This window comes from Topomyia yanbarensis, chromosome 1 (genome assembly GCF_030247195.1).
Source record: "Topomyia yanbarensis strain Yona2022 chromosome 1, ASM3024719v1, whole genome shotgun sequence".
Taxonomy (NCBI): domain Eukaryota; kingdom Metazoa; phylum Arthropoda; class Insecta; order Diptera; family Culicidae; genus Topomyia; species Topomyia yanbarensis.
In genome coordinates, this window is record NC_080670.1 from 193,483,289 (window position 1) to 193,502,122 (window position 18,834).

Here is an 18,834-nt window from a genome sequence, read left to right on the forward strand (position 1 = left end):
ACAGTTCTATTCGGATGCACTGCATTGAGCAGATAGCAACAGTTTCTTTCCGTACTTTTTTTTTTGATAGGAAGACGTGGTGGGTTATTTGGTACATAAGAAGGAGTATCTCGAAGAAATTCACTTCAATTTCTTTTTCCCATCCATTACCATCACCGCATCCTGCCTCCCTCGCGCCGAGTAGTTCCAGGGCCATTATTGCTGGTGCTTTCTGGCATAACAATCAACATAATGCAATCATCACTCCCACGAGGAGTCTAGCCTGGGCTCAGCTCCTCCTCCTCCCTGCTTTCGACGTAGCTGTACGACGTAGTGGCGGTACTTTTAAACTCCCAACCTATCATCTACTCACTCAAGCAAAGTAGAGGTACCTACTACCTACTAGTACTACTGGAAATGGTGATAGGGATATGCGGCACGGAAAGTCGGAAACCGGAGCTAATGGGTATTTGATGGGAACTGTAGTTACCGCGAGAAAAAAAATTACTTTTGACAGTGGGATAGTTTCTATGTCAAAAATGTTTCTCCATAGGACATTTCTGCACGGTGCGGTTGGAACTGATTATATGAAAGGGATTGAAAACTACCATTCGTGTTTGGTACCAATTTTTTTTACGATACCGTTATGATCCGTCATCAAGCACACGAAATAATGACATGATCACGAATCAGTGTGATTTCAAAGGAAAAAGTTTTTTCCACTACCTATACTGCCATTCTACACATAATTGTCCCATGTATATAGGGAATCCCATAGAACATGGGACAAATATGCTTATAACGGCAGTATACTGCTAGAGCAGATTTTAATTCTAAATCCTCAACAATGAGAGACTCTCTTTGTTTACTTTCTCTTCTGAGTATTACGACGCCATTACAAAACTTTTCAATTAGTATTCAGTACAGATCGAATGATAATTGTTTTAATTGACATATTAGGTCCACAATGAGTTGGAGGACAAATATAAAATGACTGAATATTTCACAGAAGAGAAAGAAAATAATGAGCGGCTCTCATTGTTAGACAAGTTCATTAAAAAAAAGTTTTTTTGACAGCGCCTACTTTTACCAAAAATCATTAGTGGATTCCACCGAATTTCGCCCTTCCGTGTATAAACGAAGATGATGCTCTCTTCTATTCTATTACGTTTACCAACACAACACCAGGGGGAAAGAGTGAGAGAGTAGGGGGGGGGGCGGTATACTCTATCGCTATCATGCTTTGTTGCAACGTTCTAACACTTAGCGGATGAATAGTGAATAGCTGCTACGAGGCGAAGAGTCGAGTTTATTTAGCATCAATATTTACAAAAGGTTTCTCTGCTAAGCGAAAGCTCATGCGGGCGAATGCGCTGAGGTCAACAACAACAGTAGCAACAGCAGCAGCACTTCCTCGCACCATTGACGACGGTCACGCGTTCATTGATGAAATTTACTGTCCTGAGCGTGGTTCAATTGCTTTCTTCCGGAACAAGACATTTTCAGTGGATGCCTTTCCGTCAACGGGTTTTGTGCATACTTCGGTTATTTGTCGTTGGTCACAATGCGTGGGAAAGGGAATTTTGAATACGATTGGGTTTATCACAGATTAATTTTAGCGATTGTTTGTTTCATTCGGAAATATTGAACACTGGTACCGGCTTATTTATAAGGGAGTAGGGTTCCTGAATTCACGTAAACTTTAAAAGAAAATTACAATCATATAAAAATTGCAACTTTACATATAAACGCTCGAGACTTTCGCAATAATACTAACACGATCACAAACGCAATCTCTTCACAGAGGCATAGTAAGTAGGTTAGTTAGTAAGTATAGGGGTTCGACAAAAGATATTCTAACAAGCGCGCGATTTGACTTCTTTGACACCAGGAGACTTAGTGACTCCACGAATTCACCATAGAAGAAGTCTAGACAAAATTCTTATTTACGTTTGGACAACCAAATAAGCGAATAAGGTTCGAGGGAATAAGATGAAGCTTACAGCTCTCTTCTTATTTTCGCTACTGTTAGTGATTACTGATATAAAGGTGTATTGAGTGATGGGATACTGAGTTTAGAATGAGCTATTTAAAGGAAAATGAAAGTACTATTATCAGTTTGGATTAGTCCTCGAGCTATAAGTAAACTAAAATGCACACTATATACTATTGTTGGTTGATTTCCAGCCTTCCTTACCCGAGTATGTCGAACGGTTTTGTATTCACATTAATGAGCGTAAAGCCGAATGCATATGCCTCGTGCTTTAACATCCAGTTTAAACTAGCCTTCAGTAGGTCTTTGAACTTATCGAGGATCTCTAATGGCACAATGTTTTCACTAATTTCACGAATCCGTATGCATACTGATCTAAATAAGCAGAATATAATTACAGAATGATCGCAAAAAATATCGGAAGATCCCAAATCTATTCAGAAGACTCTAGACTTCGGAAAATTTCAAACAAGGGCTCTAGAAAATTTATAACTTTAGAGGAATTGAGAAGGTTTCAGAGGATCAGAAAATGTTTGAAAATATCACACATTTTCAAAAAACTCCTCGAATACTTCAAAAGATTGCAAAAAATTTTAGAAGATTTATGAAATTGTCAGAAAAATAGAGACAAAAGTCGGAAGATTTAAAAAATATTTCAGGTGATTTCAGAAATTCACAAAAGATAACAGAAGGAGTCAGAATATTTTGAAAGATTTCAGAAGCTTTTAAAAGATCTCAGAAAACAACAGACGATTTAATTGAACGTCAAATGGTTTCAGAAGGTTTCAGAAGATCGTAGAATATCTTAGTATTTCAAAGACTCCAAAAAAGTTAAAAAAATAGATTTTCGATACATATCTCCAAAATTTAGAAAACTAGTAAATATTTCAGAAGATTTTCAATAATTTCAGAAGATATTCAATAGATAGAACGTCGAATGATTTCAGGGGAATTCGAAAGATTTCTAAGAACATTCGAAAATCGTAGAAGACTGGAACTATGCATTTGACCCCCGGGGGTCCTGGTATGACTTAATCACACGACCTCAGATCTATCCGTGGTCCACGGTTTTGTCAAGCACGATTACAAGATCATAGTTTTGCAGCAGGTTAGCACTCGGAAACCATGTCGTTCGTCTTGCACTAGGTACCCCACAACATTGCAATGCTGAAATTACAACGTTTAAGTTTTCCTGCGTGGGCAACTAGTAAACGGTTGCAGTTTTATGTCTCTCCGATCGCTTCGCATTTGTTAGCATAAAATCACGCGCTCAAGCACATGCAATGTGCCCAGTGAGATCCCGCGAGGCAGCCACCTTGGCCCGCTTATTTTTATATCATTTATTAACGATGTCAGCAGTCCTATCAAATCTGGAAAATTGATGATCTCAAAATCTGTGTGTTTGGTTTGCTTGCCGTTGATGTTGTTCCGTTAGAGTTAAGGTTAGCTTGTACATGATTTTCCCTAATGTGTCTTCGTGTTACAGAAGTGACACGTAGGAGTCCGTTGTTTATATGTGCATAGCGTGATTTGAGATTTGGTAACGCCTTCTATTTCGCATCCTTACGTTACAAATGCCTTTGAAAATATCTAGGAAAAAGTTTCTTTAGGTTTCCAACTTAACGGATTCCGCCTCTCTTTATTCCGACATGATAGTTGTAATTAACTGATTTCTAGTACGAGGAGATAGATCGTTCAGACGCACATCTATCTTATGATCGTCTATATAAACGGGTATCTTGATTCTTACACTGTCATGCTCAAAGATGTGTTGTAAGTTGATTTCCTTAGCCAAACCTTCCGCCATGGCCAAGGTTTTAAACGTTATCAGTACAGCACTGCGAGTATGGTGGAATTGGATGATAACGACTTCCGTAAAAAAGCAGCATTTGCACCTTTAATAAATGTTCCACTTCCTTAGAACTTGGGCGGATAGGGTAGTGTTTACAACAGACTGTATTGAAACGAAGATGTGTCAACTGATTAATTTTACCCATCATGAAATAAACAATCTTCACAGCAACGATGAAAGTAATGGTGGTTTATTGTTCACACTGGTTTGAAACGGATGTTGCTTTTCGATATTTTACTCGCTTATATCACTGGTGTTCTCAGCAGAATGTAGGTAGAAACGATTGTTACACTGCATTGCTAACAAGCAGAGCAATTTTAGCATCTGATCTGGTCGAGATGAGAAAGTAGACTGTAACGACACGTTGGTCAGAACGTTATGAATATAGCCTACAAGGAAGAGCTATTGAAAAATTTGATTCGAACCGTGACTTCAGAATGCTCTTTGATAAGTTTAGCTTTTCCGATCATCGTCATCCCATCTAAAAGACTAGATCTGCTGTCGAAGTAGATCGTGAGAAATTCCGCCGCTTGGGAACTCTCAGTCAGAGTGTCAGAGTTTTGCTTTTCTGATTATTTCCCTACGACAACTGGCAAGGCTTTCGGGATATTATTCCTAAAAACCTTCAACATCTGCAAATCCCTGTGTGCATTTTAATTACAGTTTAATTCATGTTCACATCGTGGTGGTACCAGTACATATAAAAATTAGCTGTGTGACTGCGCTCTTCAACCCGTAACTCCGCAGCCGGAGCTCTATAGGGCTGCCGGAACCGATAGTTATACCGATAGTGTAATTTCGGACCTGAGCTAATAGAAATCTGGTGAACGGTCTGCGAAAATTGAGTAAAATTGTTTGATACACATTAGGGTGGCAGTAATTGTTGCATTGTTGAACATACATACACATACACAAAAGCAAGAAAGTGCGAATCCAGTTGTAGGCTCTGAGCGTAGAGAATTTTGTAGAAGAGACACAGAGAACAGTCGCGCAGATACTAGTCGAATTACAGAGAAAATGGAAAAAAATCAACGAAGCGGTGACCAGAGCGACAGCTCACAGCGCACCCTACCGGTCATCCGTTGGAGTAGGCTACCTTTCTTCGCTGGGGAATTAACTCGAGTAGGTCGTGTCGATGCACCGATTGCAAGTTAAGAAAATTGACTTTTTTAACGAGTTTTGTTCAAAGGGGGGAGTAAAGGAAAATTTCAAAATCGAATTCTCATTTTTAATGCCAAATCACGTTAAAATGCATGAAACGTCGTGATTTGATGAAATCTCGAAAAAAAAAAATTTTAACGAGAGTTCTTTTTTGGACTTTTTTTGTTCAAAGGGGGGAAAATTTCAAAATCGAGCTGGTATTTTTGATGCCAAATGACTTTAAAATGCATAAAGCGTCAAAATTTGATGCAATCTCGAAAAAATTTTTTTGACGAAAATCGACTTTTTTAACGATTTTTGTTTAAAAGAGGGAGTTTCAAAATTCAAGTTTAATTTCAAAACAGAATTTGCATTTTCGATGCCAAATGACTTTAAAATGCATGAAACGTCGAGATTTGATACAATCCCGGAAAAATTTTTTTTAACGAAAGTTCTTTTTTGGACTTTTTTTGTTCAAAGGAGGGAAAATTTCAAATTTTTTTTTGGTGCCAAATGACTTCAAAATGCATAAAGCGTCAAAATTCGATGCAATCTGGAAAAAAATGACGAAAATTGACTGTTTTTGACGATTTTTGTTCAAAAAAAGGAGTAAAGGAAAATTTCAAAATCGAATTTGCATTTTCGATGCCAAATGACTTTAAAATGCATGAAACGTCGAGATTTGATGAAATCACGAAAAAAATTTTTTTTAACGAATGTTCTTTTTTGGTCTTTTTTTGTTCAAAGGGGAGAAATTTCAAAATCGAGCTGGTATTTTTGATGTCAAATGCATAAAGCGTCAAAATTTGATGTAATCTCGAAAAAAATTTTTAACGAAGATTGACTTTTTTTGACGATTTTTGTTCAAACGGGAGAGTAAAGGAAAATTTCAAAATCGAATTTGCATTTTCGATGCCAAATGACTTTAAAATACATGAAACCGCAGGGAGCTTTCCGAGTAGATTACGGAAAAATTAGGCGTTAAATGGCTCACGGAACGAACATTGGTATCGGGAGAAATTCCGCCATCGGGAAACTCTCAGTCGGAGCAGGGTAGACTATCCGAGTAGATCATGATCAAACTGGGAGTTAAATGGCTCACGAAAGTCCACCGCCAGTGACAATCCGTTTCGATGTTCGGAGCTAAACTGTTCAAGTGCGCCGAGAATGATGGAGTACAAGAATAAGGTTGAGCGCTAAATAGCGCAAAGAACGAGCATTTTGATGGATCAAGCGAGGCTCAGAGTTAATTGTCAAAAAATTTCAAGTAAAAGAAACTTTGATCCCGTCTCGTACAGTGACGGAAAATGGCATGGTGAAGAGTAAGGAGTGTTTTTAGTGGTTAGACACAGTTCCACTATACTACACAGACCACAGGCTTTTGAACCATGCTACAAATAAAACAGTGAGCCAGCCGTCTAGGATACAGTGGAATAGCACAGTGGGTTCTGTTGCACTCTACAGAAAGCTACATAAATTTATAAGCAGCTGTGCCAAGATGAGTGTGAGCCGCTCGAATCCCAAACCAGATGGCCATTAGGATCGATCGCGTTACTAGACGAGGAAGCAATTATTAGAGTCCTGTCTCACGCAGCAATGGTTTTGTGCAGGAGCCAGAACGAGATCACAACAGAAGACGGAGACGTACAAATGGTACGTAGACGGCATCGAAACGGCGTAGCTAGAAAATTGTTGGAAACAGGCTGAGTCGAAGTTTGGCTGTCAGTGTGTTGATGAAAGGTTGTCCCTGAAGTTACCAAACAAATGGAGAAATACTTTGAATGCATTGGTCTGGATCACCAGGCGAGAAACTGCAAGAGCCCGGACGGATCATCGTCATCGTGTCTAGAAGACTAGATCTATTGACGAAGAATATAACATCTAGCTCGCATCGAAGCACCGATGGCGGATCTTGGCCATTCTAGGAAGTACGGTATCGTGAGAAATTCCGCCGCCGAGGAACTCTCAGTCAGAGTGGGGTAGATTCACCAGCGGAGACTATCCGTGTAGAAGTTAGCAACTAAGTGGCTATGGTATGCAGATTAATCTAAGGTATACTGAGGATAATTGTTTATAAGAGGAAAGAGGGAAGTTAAATGGTTGCACAAGTTCTACATCCGGAATTTATGCAGGATTGGTCGTATGGGAAACATCTGGTCCCACGTTGATCGTGCTTTCTGGAATCCACTTTTAGGAGTCGCCTATAAATAATTAAGCCAACGGGCTAGTCTGCTAAACAGAAAATGGGAGAGTACTTTATAGATGGTATTGAGGCTCGTTGTACCTCAGCTGTAGTTACCCTCGATTTTATAACCATAAGATTTTTCATCATATCATATTTCATTGAGTGTATTTGGTGTTGCAGGGTTGGCTTATGGTGAATTATTATTATTTTTTTGAAATTTTTTTACTATTTTTGTTCAAGATTACTGACTACTCTTATTTTTGTAGGTTTTTCAATATTTTTGTAATGTTTGTATATGTACAAAAATGATGCATTTTTTGCAAAGTTTTATCAAACTTTTGTAGAATTTTAGGTTCATTTGTGATATTTTTATGTGCAAGTGTTTTAAATAAGTTGTTTTTTTTTTCAAGCAATGATTATTATTTTTCGATCCTATGTTTAATGCTTCTATTCGAATATGTCCTCGGGAATCGACGAAGATTTACCCAAACTGTTTGTTATGTCAAAAACGTTATATTTACCAATAGGCTCAACAAATTATCCAACGGATTAAAATCATACGAGCGTGAAAAAAGATATAGCATTTATATTTACAGCATCAACAATTACTAAACAAATATCTGCATGTTCTATGAAGCAGCTCTAAACTATCGTTCTATGGAGCGAACTAAAGCAATAGCGCAATATACAAGTCCAGTTCCCAAGTTTTATCCCGAACATCGAACTAAGCCAATATGAGAGTACACCAAACAACCAAAATACAAGCAGTGGGGTGATAGCAGCGGCTTCGGCGACGACAGAGGAAATTCTGTCCCCACCAGACAAAACAAACCCAACCCCGGTCGGTTCCCGGGGTTGGTTGTGCATTCCGAGAAGGAACACGTTCCGAACGCATCGCATCAGCTCGGAACCCGGCCCGGAACATACTGTGTGGCTGGATGGCTGGCTGGCTGGAGGGGTGGACTTACTTGGGAGCAATATCGCAGCCCTGTTGCATCAACGAACCGATCGTAAACCAGAGGGAGTTGAGCAGCGTGAAACTGTTCGCCAGGAAGAGCGGATCCGAGTTACACGGGTGCGGATTTTCCCACTCGTACGGCGTGAAGCTGTGTTTTTTTTGTGTTCGATTCCCGCGTGGTGAATGAGGGTTTTTTTTTGTCGAGAAAAGAAAAAAAGAAAATAGATCATATTCAGTTCCCCTGTGTTCATAAATGGAAATCGTTGGAAGTGGCAGTGTATTTTTGGCGTTTGTGACCGCCGCGAGGTACGGTACTTTAGCGAGCAGCTGCTGCCAGCAGGTGAATTTATTTAATATACAGTAGTCATGCACGAGGAAGACCCAATTGTCTTACTCGCCAGTTTCCCGCGTTGGATTGAAAGGTTTTCCCCCTTTTTGAAGCTCGCTTTCTCGTCAGAATAGGTACTTACTTTGCGAACAACAAAATGTGATTGCTGAGAAACGAAGAGTCGGTTCGGGAAACGAAATTTAATCAACCTAATATTCACAAGAAAAGGTAAAAGCATCGCAGCAAGCTGTTTGGAGTGTGGGGAGTTGTATTCTTGATTGCTGTATAAGAATGGGAAGATTGAAATGGAAGCTCCAGTGGGTACAATCCGTGAGTCGTGGATTTTGGGAATTTCATTACTAGAAAAAGGAGAACGTTTCTAAGATCCAAACAATACTATCTAATAATGCGAAAAATATCAATTTATAAGCAGGAATACAGTAACGATAAATAACAATTGTCATCGGATAAGCGTTGTTCATCCATCTGTAATATCAGACACCGAAGCGAATAAATACAATCCACCAGTCAGGGTATGAAATTGAACAACTTCTCCATTCACCGAGAACATCTTCCTCATCCGTTCTTCTACTTGAAGGTAAAACCCCATCCCGACTGAAACGGTATGCCTTCTGTCACGTTTCGTACCGTCGTTGGTTGGGGTGTTGACAGCTTCGCTACAACAGTGCCCACCGCCTACCGTTTTGCAATATCCTTTTCCGTGGACTCCGTGTTGTGGATGAAGAAGCGAAAAAAAAGTCTCACTCTAGTACATGACGTTTATCATACAACTTGTACGACTGTTGTCAAAATTATGTTGCTTGGTAGGTAGCATATTTATAAGTACGTTCAGCACGTTTCGAATCTTTTGGGGCAGGGTGGGCGCGCTCGGTAGGTTCGATTCTGTTCCATAGAAAAGTCAGCGAAATCAATCTCTTGTGCACTGCTGTCTTTCAACTTCGTCGAAGTTGGCTGTTTGAACAGGGGACAGATTCGTTGGGAGAAATTTAGCGATGGGGACGGAGGGAGGTGACAAACAAGAAAACAGAACTGGTACATCTGTTGGTATAGTCTATAATACTGTAGGCACAGAGATGTTAGGCTGCTCGGAAAGCTGGTTTTCGGATGTGACATTTTCGAAGCGTGCCAAAGAAAGAAATCGTTTTGATCGTAGAAGGCCTATTGCTGAAAAGAGGAAATCTCTAGAATTCTTCGAATAGATTTATCAATCATTGAGAGATTCTCATTGTTTACTTTATCTTTCGTAAATTATTTAATCAGTTTTACGTTAGTTACATAACTCATTGCATGATATGCTAGCTAAAGAAGCGGAATCTTTAATAGAAAAACTCGACACTTCAACCTTTTCTTTACTTTTTATCTGTCAGTGTTATTGCAATCGATGACGAGAACTGTCAGTGGTCAAGCTGGATGTTGTTGGCTCGAATCAAAACTTGTCGAAAGTAAACAAATTTCATTCCGGAATTGCCAGAAAATTTTTATTTCCCGGATTAAATTTTAGGAAACTTCCCAGTTAGGTTCAGCTTGAATGTTGGGCGACAACCGATTACGATTCCAACCAGAATTTCCTCATTTCCGGTTGAACTTTACTGGGTTTCGGTTAGCATCCGATACATACCCTTCCGGAACCTCTGTTTAAGGTGTACCAATACGATGCGACTTAGCTGCATAACCGAGGCCTAGGAACCAAAGCGGCGCCAAGCCGCTGGAGAATTCGCTGGGCGAGGTGGCCGCCGTCGGAAGCAAGCGAACCTGTGATCGACTCGTTTGCCCGGTTTACTCAAACATAGGGGCTATTTCTAGTTTCGGACAACATGTCCAAAAGCGATGTGGTGTTACAATCAAAATAAAATTGCCAACGCTAGCAAAATTTAAACTCAAATGAACACTCCGGATGAAGCTATCGTAAATCGACATTTCGACGAGTTTTGATTTGAGCCAATTAGGTTCTTTACGGACGCAGTTAACCTCACTTTTCTTGACAGTTCACTTGTACTCCTTACATGGACTTAGAAAAATTTTGTGGACGACTAGATTCGCTCGAAGCAATTCGCAAGAAATTTTCTACGTCCATGTAAACAGTACAAGCGAACTGTCAAAAATGATCATTGAGTTAATTTGTGGCGTCAGCGTAAAGTATTCAATTGAATTCTTTACGGTGACGTCACAAATGAACTCGATTGTTCATTTTTGACAGTTAGCTTGTACTGTTTACATGGTTTACAATTGAATACTTTACGCTGACGTCACAAATGAACTGAGTGTTCATTTTTGACAGTTTGTTTGTACTGTTGACATGGACTTAGAAAAATTCTTTACGATTTTCTTCGAGCGAATCTAGTTGTCCACAAATTTTCCTGTCCATGTAAACAATACAAGGAACTGTCAAGAAATGTGAGGTTAACTGTGCCAGTAAAGAACGTAATTCTTTGCGATTTGCTTCAAGCGAATCTAGTCGTCCGCAAATTTTTTCTAAGTCCATGTAAACAGTACAAGTGAACTGTCAAAAAAGTAAGGTTAACTGTGTCTGTAAAGAACCTAATAATAGTGACCCCACTGGCTCTCGTTCGAGAAGGATTCCATGATATTTTTTTCGGTTCAAATGCTTTTGACAGGTCTTGTGCTCGATTGAAATGACACTAGCATATAAATGGTAAACACAAGATTGAGATGTCGAGTCTGTTGTATTGAGTTCTTCAAGATTATGACATTGGGAGTAAACAAAAGAGAAAAGTATTCTCTTTCATGAACCGCTGTGAATTATGTTCAACCAGAAACGGTTTGTCCGGAATCTCTTTTCCGAGAGAATTTTGACGGTTGGCTTTTACGCCGCAATCATATGTTGGTCGAGGAATGAAAATCTACCACGACGTTTGTTTGACAATTCAGCGAGGGGTTTTGTCAACAAGTTCGCTCCTGCGAACAGAAAAACCCGCCCGACGACCATACTTCGTTAGCCCGATTCGTTTGATGTTGGATCGAATCGGCGATTTTGTCGAACATCGCACCCACCCGAGTTACGTCAGAAGAAATAATCAGCTGATCAGAAATGTCTCATGGATTGCTTAATTCAAAATGAATGAAGTTCATGTTTGACAATTCTCGGTGGTTTGTTTACTTTGTCAATTGCATGAGTTCGAGTGCAACGGGTGCGCATCTGTCACATTCGAACTCACGCAACTCCCATGTAAACAAAACAACGAAAATTATTAAACGAAGTTCATTCGGCTCATTTTGTGGGGTTATGTCGGTTGGTGTAAAACCTAATTCAGAAATTTTATGTCGTCTTTCAGCCAAAACAATCTTCTTACGATCTGTACTAGAAAATAATTGGACAGTTCTGTATTAGTGCCGTCACAAGCAAAAGAGAAAGTAAACAAGGAGAGTAACATCGTTAGATGTGTTTATCTGGAAATTTACTCAAGTAATACATATTCTTAAAACATCTGTCAGCCCTATGGCCACTTCGGATGTATTTCTGCATAGAGGTAGATTGGGTTCGCTTCGGTATCCAGAAAAAAACAGGAATTACTCTGGAACAAATTGGAAGAAAGCGGTTTCTGTTTCTCCTTTTCGTCATCTGGTAGCAAACAGGAGCCACTTTTTGTTGCTTCCGTTTGCTCCGGTTAATCTGGGAGCAAGAAGTGAGTGCTTGTTATTTGAATTCGTTTATTTGATACGGCTCGGTGTTAGCTTAACCGTGCCGTGGGTCTTTTCTTTATTTGGACAACATAAATAAAGAAATATGATGCTTGTTGAACCGTATACACATACAACCGTATACACACAATTTGATCTTCTTTCATGGAGGAGATCCATTCGCAGGATCTCCAGCTTCTGCTTGAGAACCAGTTAGTCCACCTTCTATCGAGTTGTCGTATTGTCGCTGCGATGAATAGCGAAGCTGCAACGAGGAGCATCATCGACATATGCCGCCACCCTAAACCTGCGTCAGATACTCCTGCAGTACTGGAACCGGTTTTGCTCTTCAGCTCGATGTCCAAAACAGCTAGGTTCGCGGCTGGTCTTCAAAGTAGAAATTTCCTTCTAGTCACTAGGTGACGTGACTGTGAGAATAGGGCCCCCGTACTCTACGGTCTTGTCCAGCAAACAGTGCTTCGATCTGTCCCCAAGTCCATTGGTTCCTCGCTGGTTCACCAACTAACAAGGCTAAATCATTAACGTCTAGATTCTCGATCTCCAGAACCCACCTACATCTGCGCGTTATTGCTGGAAGTGCCAAAAGCTGACGATGATAACCCGCACCAACTTCTAGCTGATTCGGAGTGTTGACGGCTGTCAACCAGACTAATAGGCAGAAACTTGATATCAGCTGAGTTGCCCAGCAATCAGTGGTTTGGTGTCAATGCTTCTTCATCTGCAGACTCAAGTGAGATGTAGGTAAGTGGTCCTAAGGTTTTCGTGACCTTCGCTTCTAACAGGATTATTTCCAGCGTTTCGTCGTCGCGTGTTTGGAGACCATTCAAAATCGCTCTGATGGCGACCTTGACCACGTGTCCATGTTTGGAGAAGCAGGTAGACTGAGCTTTCAAGTCGTTTTTGAAGAAGCAGTGAACGTCTCCGCTGCCGTCTTGTTGTGCGTTCTCAGTTCGCCATGAATACCGCACAAAAAACAGATAGCATTGTTGGGCAAGTAATCGCGCCTATGGCTCACCAAGGCAGACGCAGCGTTGAACAGTCATGGTGTACGACTCCAAATTCCAGAGTTGTCCAGATGGATGGCTGAGACAGGCGAAAAGGACAATGCAGTGCTTAATGTTATTTCTGGCCGTTCTTGACAACTAACGATCCGAAATAGTGCAGTCTGATGGAAGTGAATAGCCCCATTTGCGGAAGTGGGGCAATGTAGCGCCAGGCACGGATTCGTGTAACCTTGTCCAACAGTCTTCGCAGTTGCAAGATGTCGAATCGTTGGCGAACCTCATGGCATATGGTTTCTCGGCTGGCGTGGCGATGGAACCAACATCTACAACGAATACGGTGATTATATGTTGTGCGGGAAGCTTATCTTGGGTCAGCGCGAAGGGTGCGAACTGATGTACGACTTCGCAACATTCCAGGCACATACCCGTTTGTCTCTCATGCCAAAAGTCAAGAGTTTGTTTCTATATACTCGTCAGTGACCCAGAGTTCCCGTGCCTGGTTAACCGAGACATCACTCGGTACCAGCCAGTTGCTTTCGGGGTTCGCATAGGTTGTATGAGCTGTTTGAATTTAGTGTCTAACTGGTGCCTGGTGTTAGTTTGGATAAATCGACGAACCCCTATGAATACATGAACTTTACTTCATTCACAACCGTCTTTGACTGCTGAATTGTCTCGAAATTGTCCAGGTAGTCATCTATACAATGGATGTTTCAGATGGTTGTAACGACTCGGGGACACTCGCCGGTGAGCTTCTCCGCATTCAAGTTCTATACGTACTGGTGGAATAAGTGGCATCGAATGTGGCCACATCGATCATATACATCTGAGAGCAATCCAATGGAAGGTCTTGGATCTGGAATTGTTGCGACTGGTAATCGGGAGTTCTAATATTGATTTGATGGAACATCTCCTTAATGTCTTCACAGGCGGGATAGGATACTGAAGAAACTGGTATAGAGTCCCATGTCACTGCGTCCTCTATCAGACGAAACTTGTTACTGATATTGGAAACTACTCCAAGGGGTAGATTCCGGCTTGATTCGACAGATGTCAGCTTAGCCAGTGTAGTCTTGCGAATGCAATCCTTGCGTTCAAAATCAAAAATCTACTCGCGGACGCGCTTTCCGTGGTTTCTGTTGAAGTTTCCGCTCAAGTCTTTTTAAACTCCGCGTGGCCATCGGAGATGTTCAAAAGAGCCCCATCTCGTGGCCAAACCCGAAGCGCAGCCGCTTGGTTGTTACATGTAGCAACTCCGCACGTGTGCCAAGGACTTCAGTATTCTCCGGAGTGGACAAGTCACGGAGCTGCCCACTAAGCTCTCGATCGGAATTGTAAACTTTGAACGTCGTTCGAAACAGTTTGCCAAGAACACCTCCATAGATGCTCCACCCTAGCCGGCATTTTGCACCGATTGGATCACTCGAACCTCCTTAGAGCAGTTCTACGGAACACACTGACATAAGTTGTCGAAACCAATCAGTATTTTGGGTTGAACTAGCTCGTTATTTTTACGGCATACCTTGAAGATGAGGAAACTTTGGGCCAGATCGCCGTTTGCGGAGGCTAAGTGTACCGAATATGAACGACGACGGACAACGGACGTGTCGGTATTCACGTGTTGCCATTCCCGGTCCACTGAAGAGTCAGGGAGCACAACATTCGCTCTTGAGCTGTATCTGAACATGTCAAACATTGGCGTAGCTTGCAAACTTACGTTCAAACAAAGTCTGTTCTGACGAATGTCAGTCAGAAAATGTCAAAGAATTTGTTGCTTTTTCCAAGCACAATGGCAGCAATCTAGTCAGACTAGGGCACTGATTGGACTTTGTAAACTCAACTATCACATAGATACTATTCAGTGTGCTGAGTATTATTCCTGTGATCTTTGTGAACTCGATGTGAACATGATCTGGCAAGGAATTTGTAACTGCGGGCAAAAACCCTTCCTTTGCCGTAACGAAAAAGATGAAATGATCTTATTAGAAAAAAAGAACAGAAAAACCGTTTCTAAAACCAAATAAATATAAATGTCAAAACGATTAACTATTTGGCATAAATTTTCTTAAAGAGGTAATCGAACTTCGGCGACATCATACTTTATTTGGGACGCTCTAACATTTAATTCCAACACATTCCGATGGAAAGCAAATAAATAAAAATCTAAATAAACACGTGCTTCCATGTTGCAAGACCAAAATTGAATTAGGCCGATTCGTGACATCCTGCTTTCATCGTACCGCACAAAGAAAAGAAAGATCACGCCGCCGGAAAGGTGTGCGGTTTCTTTCTTATTTCGTCTAGACTCTAGAATAAACAGATTATGATCCTTTTCCGGCGACAGGAGGTTGGACATTCAACATTGACATTCCGAATACCCTAGCAACCTTGAACTGGTTTTTTTTGCTGTTTACTCGCAACCTTCGGCTTTCTTGTTTGTCACCTCTCTTCCCACCTTCAACCCCAGGAATCGGGAAATTTTCTATCTTACTTGGGCAAAAAATCACACCCCTGCTGCATCAGTGAACCAATCGCGAACCACATGCAGTTCATGAGCGTAAATTGGGTCTGCATCTTCTCCGGGTGTGGATCGCACGGGTTCGGAGTTGGCCATTCGTACGGTGTGAAACTGTCGGTCGGTCGGTCAGTCCGTGTCGGTGTAAGCATGGTGACAAGGGGAATACATTTTAAGTGATTTCGGTATATAGTTATGCTCATGCTATTCGATGGGATTGCGAATAAGGAGGTCTAGAATCGGATTGGAGCTTGTTATTTGGGATGTTGTTTATCTGCGGGATCCGGAATCAATGCTTTGCTTTATAAGCGTTTATTCAAGACAGCCGCTTCGAATTATTTTCAATTGTTTCAACCTGTCAATCCATTAGGAATTTCATTTACATTTCCAACAGTTTCCTGTCAGGATTTCGATTTAAATGCATCAACTGATTTCGATCTTAGAATAAATCGTAAAGTATGTTTTTTTAGTGTTTCGGATTCTCCTCGTCAGTAACTAACACTAACTTAATGCTAGGTAGATAAGCACGAATCAGCACCAAATTGACGCTAGTTAGACACTAAAATCCAAAAAGTCACACTAGTGACTAACTAGCGCCCGTTTGGTTCTAGTTTGGACTTATCTAAACAGCATTAAGTTGGTGTTAGTTACTGACGAGAAGAATCCGAAACACAAAAAAAACCATACTTTATATTACGCATTGTGTCCTTATGCACAAAAAATTGGTCTTGTTCAAAAGTTAGCAAATTTTGCACATTTAAAGTAGTTACATTGACGGCTGTTGCATTTAAACCGCAATACTGTCAGAATGCCGAACCATAATGCGAACGGGTTTTACTTGGAACCAATCCGATTCTATTCCTCGTAATTCAACTTCTGACGATGCCATTAATGGCGAAGTGACTTCAGCTGCCTGCCTCTGTGTGTGTGTGTGTCTGTCGAAAGTTCGGAACGTTATTTTTTTGCCAACCTATCGTCGGCATTGGAACTTTGTCAGCTACTGCACCACTGGATGGCGACTGCTGCAGAGCACCGACCGAGTTGCACATGGATTCATTATACATTCCATTAGATGGTGGGGAATTTACGAGATGCGATTTGAATATTGATAGCGAATTTGCGTTGATTTATTAGGTTGATAAATTTTCGATGAAGCTTCTTCGCGCGACCGGCCGCTCCAATCGGCAGCTGGGTTCGGGGGAATCCCATTTTCCGCCAGAACGCAGGTTTGAACGCTGATGGCTGAGTGGGGGGTGGTTAAAAGCTTGAACGAATATTTTTCGGATAGTTTGAAACGATTTGGAAGCTTTACGAAATTAGGAAGTTGGCGAGATTTTTTTTCAAATATTGACGCGGCTTGCTGGGTTTTAGGGACGCGTGTAATTTTTTCAAGAGTTGGTAACATATTTCTGATTTTATTCTTGCTTTAGGTAGGATTGGCTCGTAAATATTATTTATGAATAGATTTTGTAAAATTTGTAAAAATTTTGTAACTAAATCAGCAAAATAGCTTGAACACAATGACAGCGACACAGCGTACATTTATAGTTTCCCATCCAAATATATATGGACACTTTATGATCAGTTCCGGAGATTTCGAAATATAGGATTGCGAGCCACAAATTTGTTAGTGAATATTTTTGTTATGCGAATTAAAAAAATAGTGATCCGTACAAAACGAAATTACATTTTTACATTACATATTATTACCAATTCACCGTAATGGGCAATGTCAGAGACATAACCGGAGTGATGCATGGCACACTTAAGGTTTCATTCACCGATTTTAGTATTGAAAATGCTTTACTCAGATTATAGCATTCGTCACCAAAACTATTCGGACAATCCAAGATTGAATAATTACCAGTATTTTTTATTAATTTTCCTATCCAAAAATCGGATAAATTGTAAAAATTTGGGAAACACAAAATTTCCGTAAACTGGCAGAAGACTTTCTCTAACACAGACTTCATTATTGTACTCAAAAGTGTCATCCCGAGCAAACGAAAAGCCCATAATACCCCCATGGCCATGGTCCAATTTCACCCCCCCCCTGCATGCTGTTTTCAAAATATTTTAAATGGAATCAACCCACGAAAACACCATCATCATGGTCCGATAGATCCCATACAAAAACCATATTTTGGTGTATTTATGTGTTATTGAGACTATCTTATGGTGTTTTCATGGTTGTGAAACTTGGCACGGATCATATTTATGGTCTTTCTAAGGGGTTGAGAATTTGCTCAGGGTACCAATAAAAATAATTTAAAGTTTGAATTGTCTCCGATTTTTTTATAATTTCCAAGATTGTAAAATTCTCGAAATTGATAAAATCTTCAAAAATTTTAATAATCCCAAAATTTAGAAAAGGTTCTGAATGCTTGAAATACTCATCTTTTCGAACATTTGAAAACGCTGAATAAACAATTATTAAAATCCTGAAAATTCTCAATGTTTTTCAAGAATCTCTAAATCCTCAATTTTTTTAATTTAGTTTTTAGGTCTTTCAAACTTTACAAATTCTCAAAATTCATAAAATCTTTTATTTTTACATTTGAAAACTTTGAACTTTTATTTCCTCAACATACTTCACACTTCTAACACCGTAATTCTTAGATCACTTAAAATTTACACAAATAATTAAAAGTTTAAATTTTAGACAATTTCAATCCCTTGATTCAAATTTCAAAATATTCAAATCGTCAAAATTTTTAAAATTCAGATAAATATTCACAGAATTTAGCAAGTATTGGGATGCTCGAACCACTCCAAAATTTTCGAACTTCTCATAAGTCCGAATAACCTCAAAATTTGTCAAAATTCTCGAATCCTCGAAATTTTTCTAAAATTTTTAAATTTTCAGCGCTTGATATTTCTGCAATTCTCAAGATTTTCAAAACAAGTTTTTATTTAATATTTGGTATTTCTACAAACTCTCTTAATTCTCTAGATTTTCAAAACAAGTTTTTATTTAATATTTTGTATTTTATTTTATTTTTCGTTAAAATTCGCCAACATTTTTTAAAAATATGTAACTTTACAAAAGTTTCAAAGTGCTTTAAGTTCTTCACATTCTCAATTCTGAAAATGATTTTAATTCTCCAAAATCCGACGCAAAAAATTTTTAAAATTCCCAAAAGAATAATAAATAAATTGTTCAAATCCTCAAAATTATTTCACAAATTTGCGATTAGTT

At 39.8% G+C, this 18,834-nt stretch overlaps 1 protein-coding gene across 3 annotated transcripts in view; it reads right to left on the minus strand.

The window, feature by feature from the left end:
* The window catches only part of LOC131685733 (glutamate receptor ionotropic, kainate 2), a 245,096-nt gene that overhangs the window by 18,227 nt on the left and 208,035 nt on the right, over nucleotides 1-18,834 (minus strand). For 2 of the 3 annotated variants that reach the window (XM_058969664.1, XM_058969647.1), the window contains exon 12: nucleotides 15,612-15,749. In XM_058969664.1, the coding sequence (XP_058825647.1) occupies nucleotides 15,612-15,749 (138 nt within the window). Of the gene's footprint in view, nucleotides 1-8,117; nucleotides 8,256-15,611; nucleotides 15,750-18,834 lie in introns of all 3 variants that reach the window. The other variant, XM_058969655.1, reaches the window with a different exon arrangement.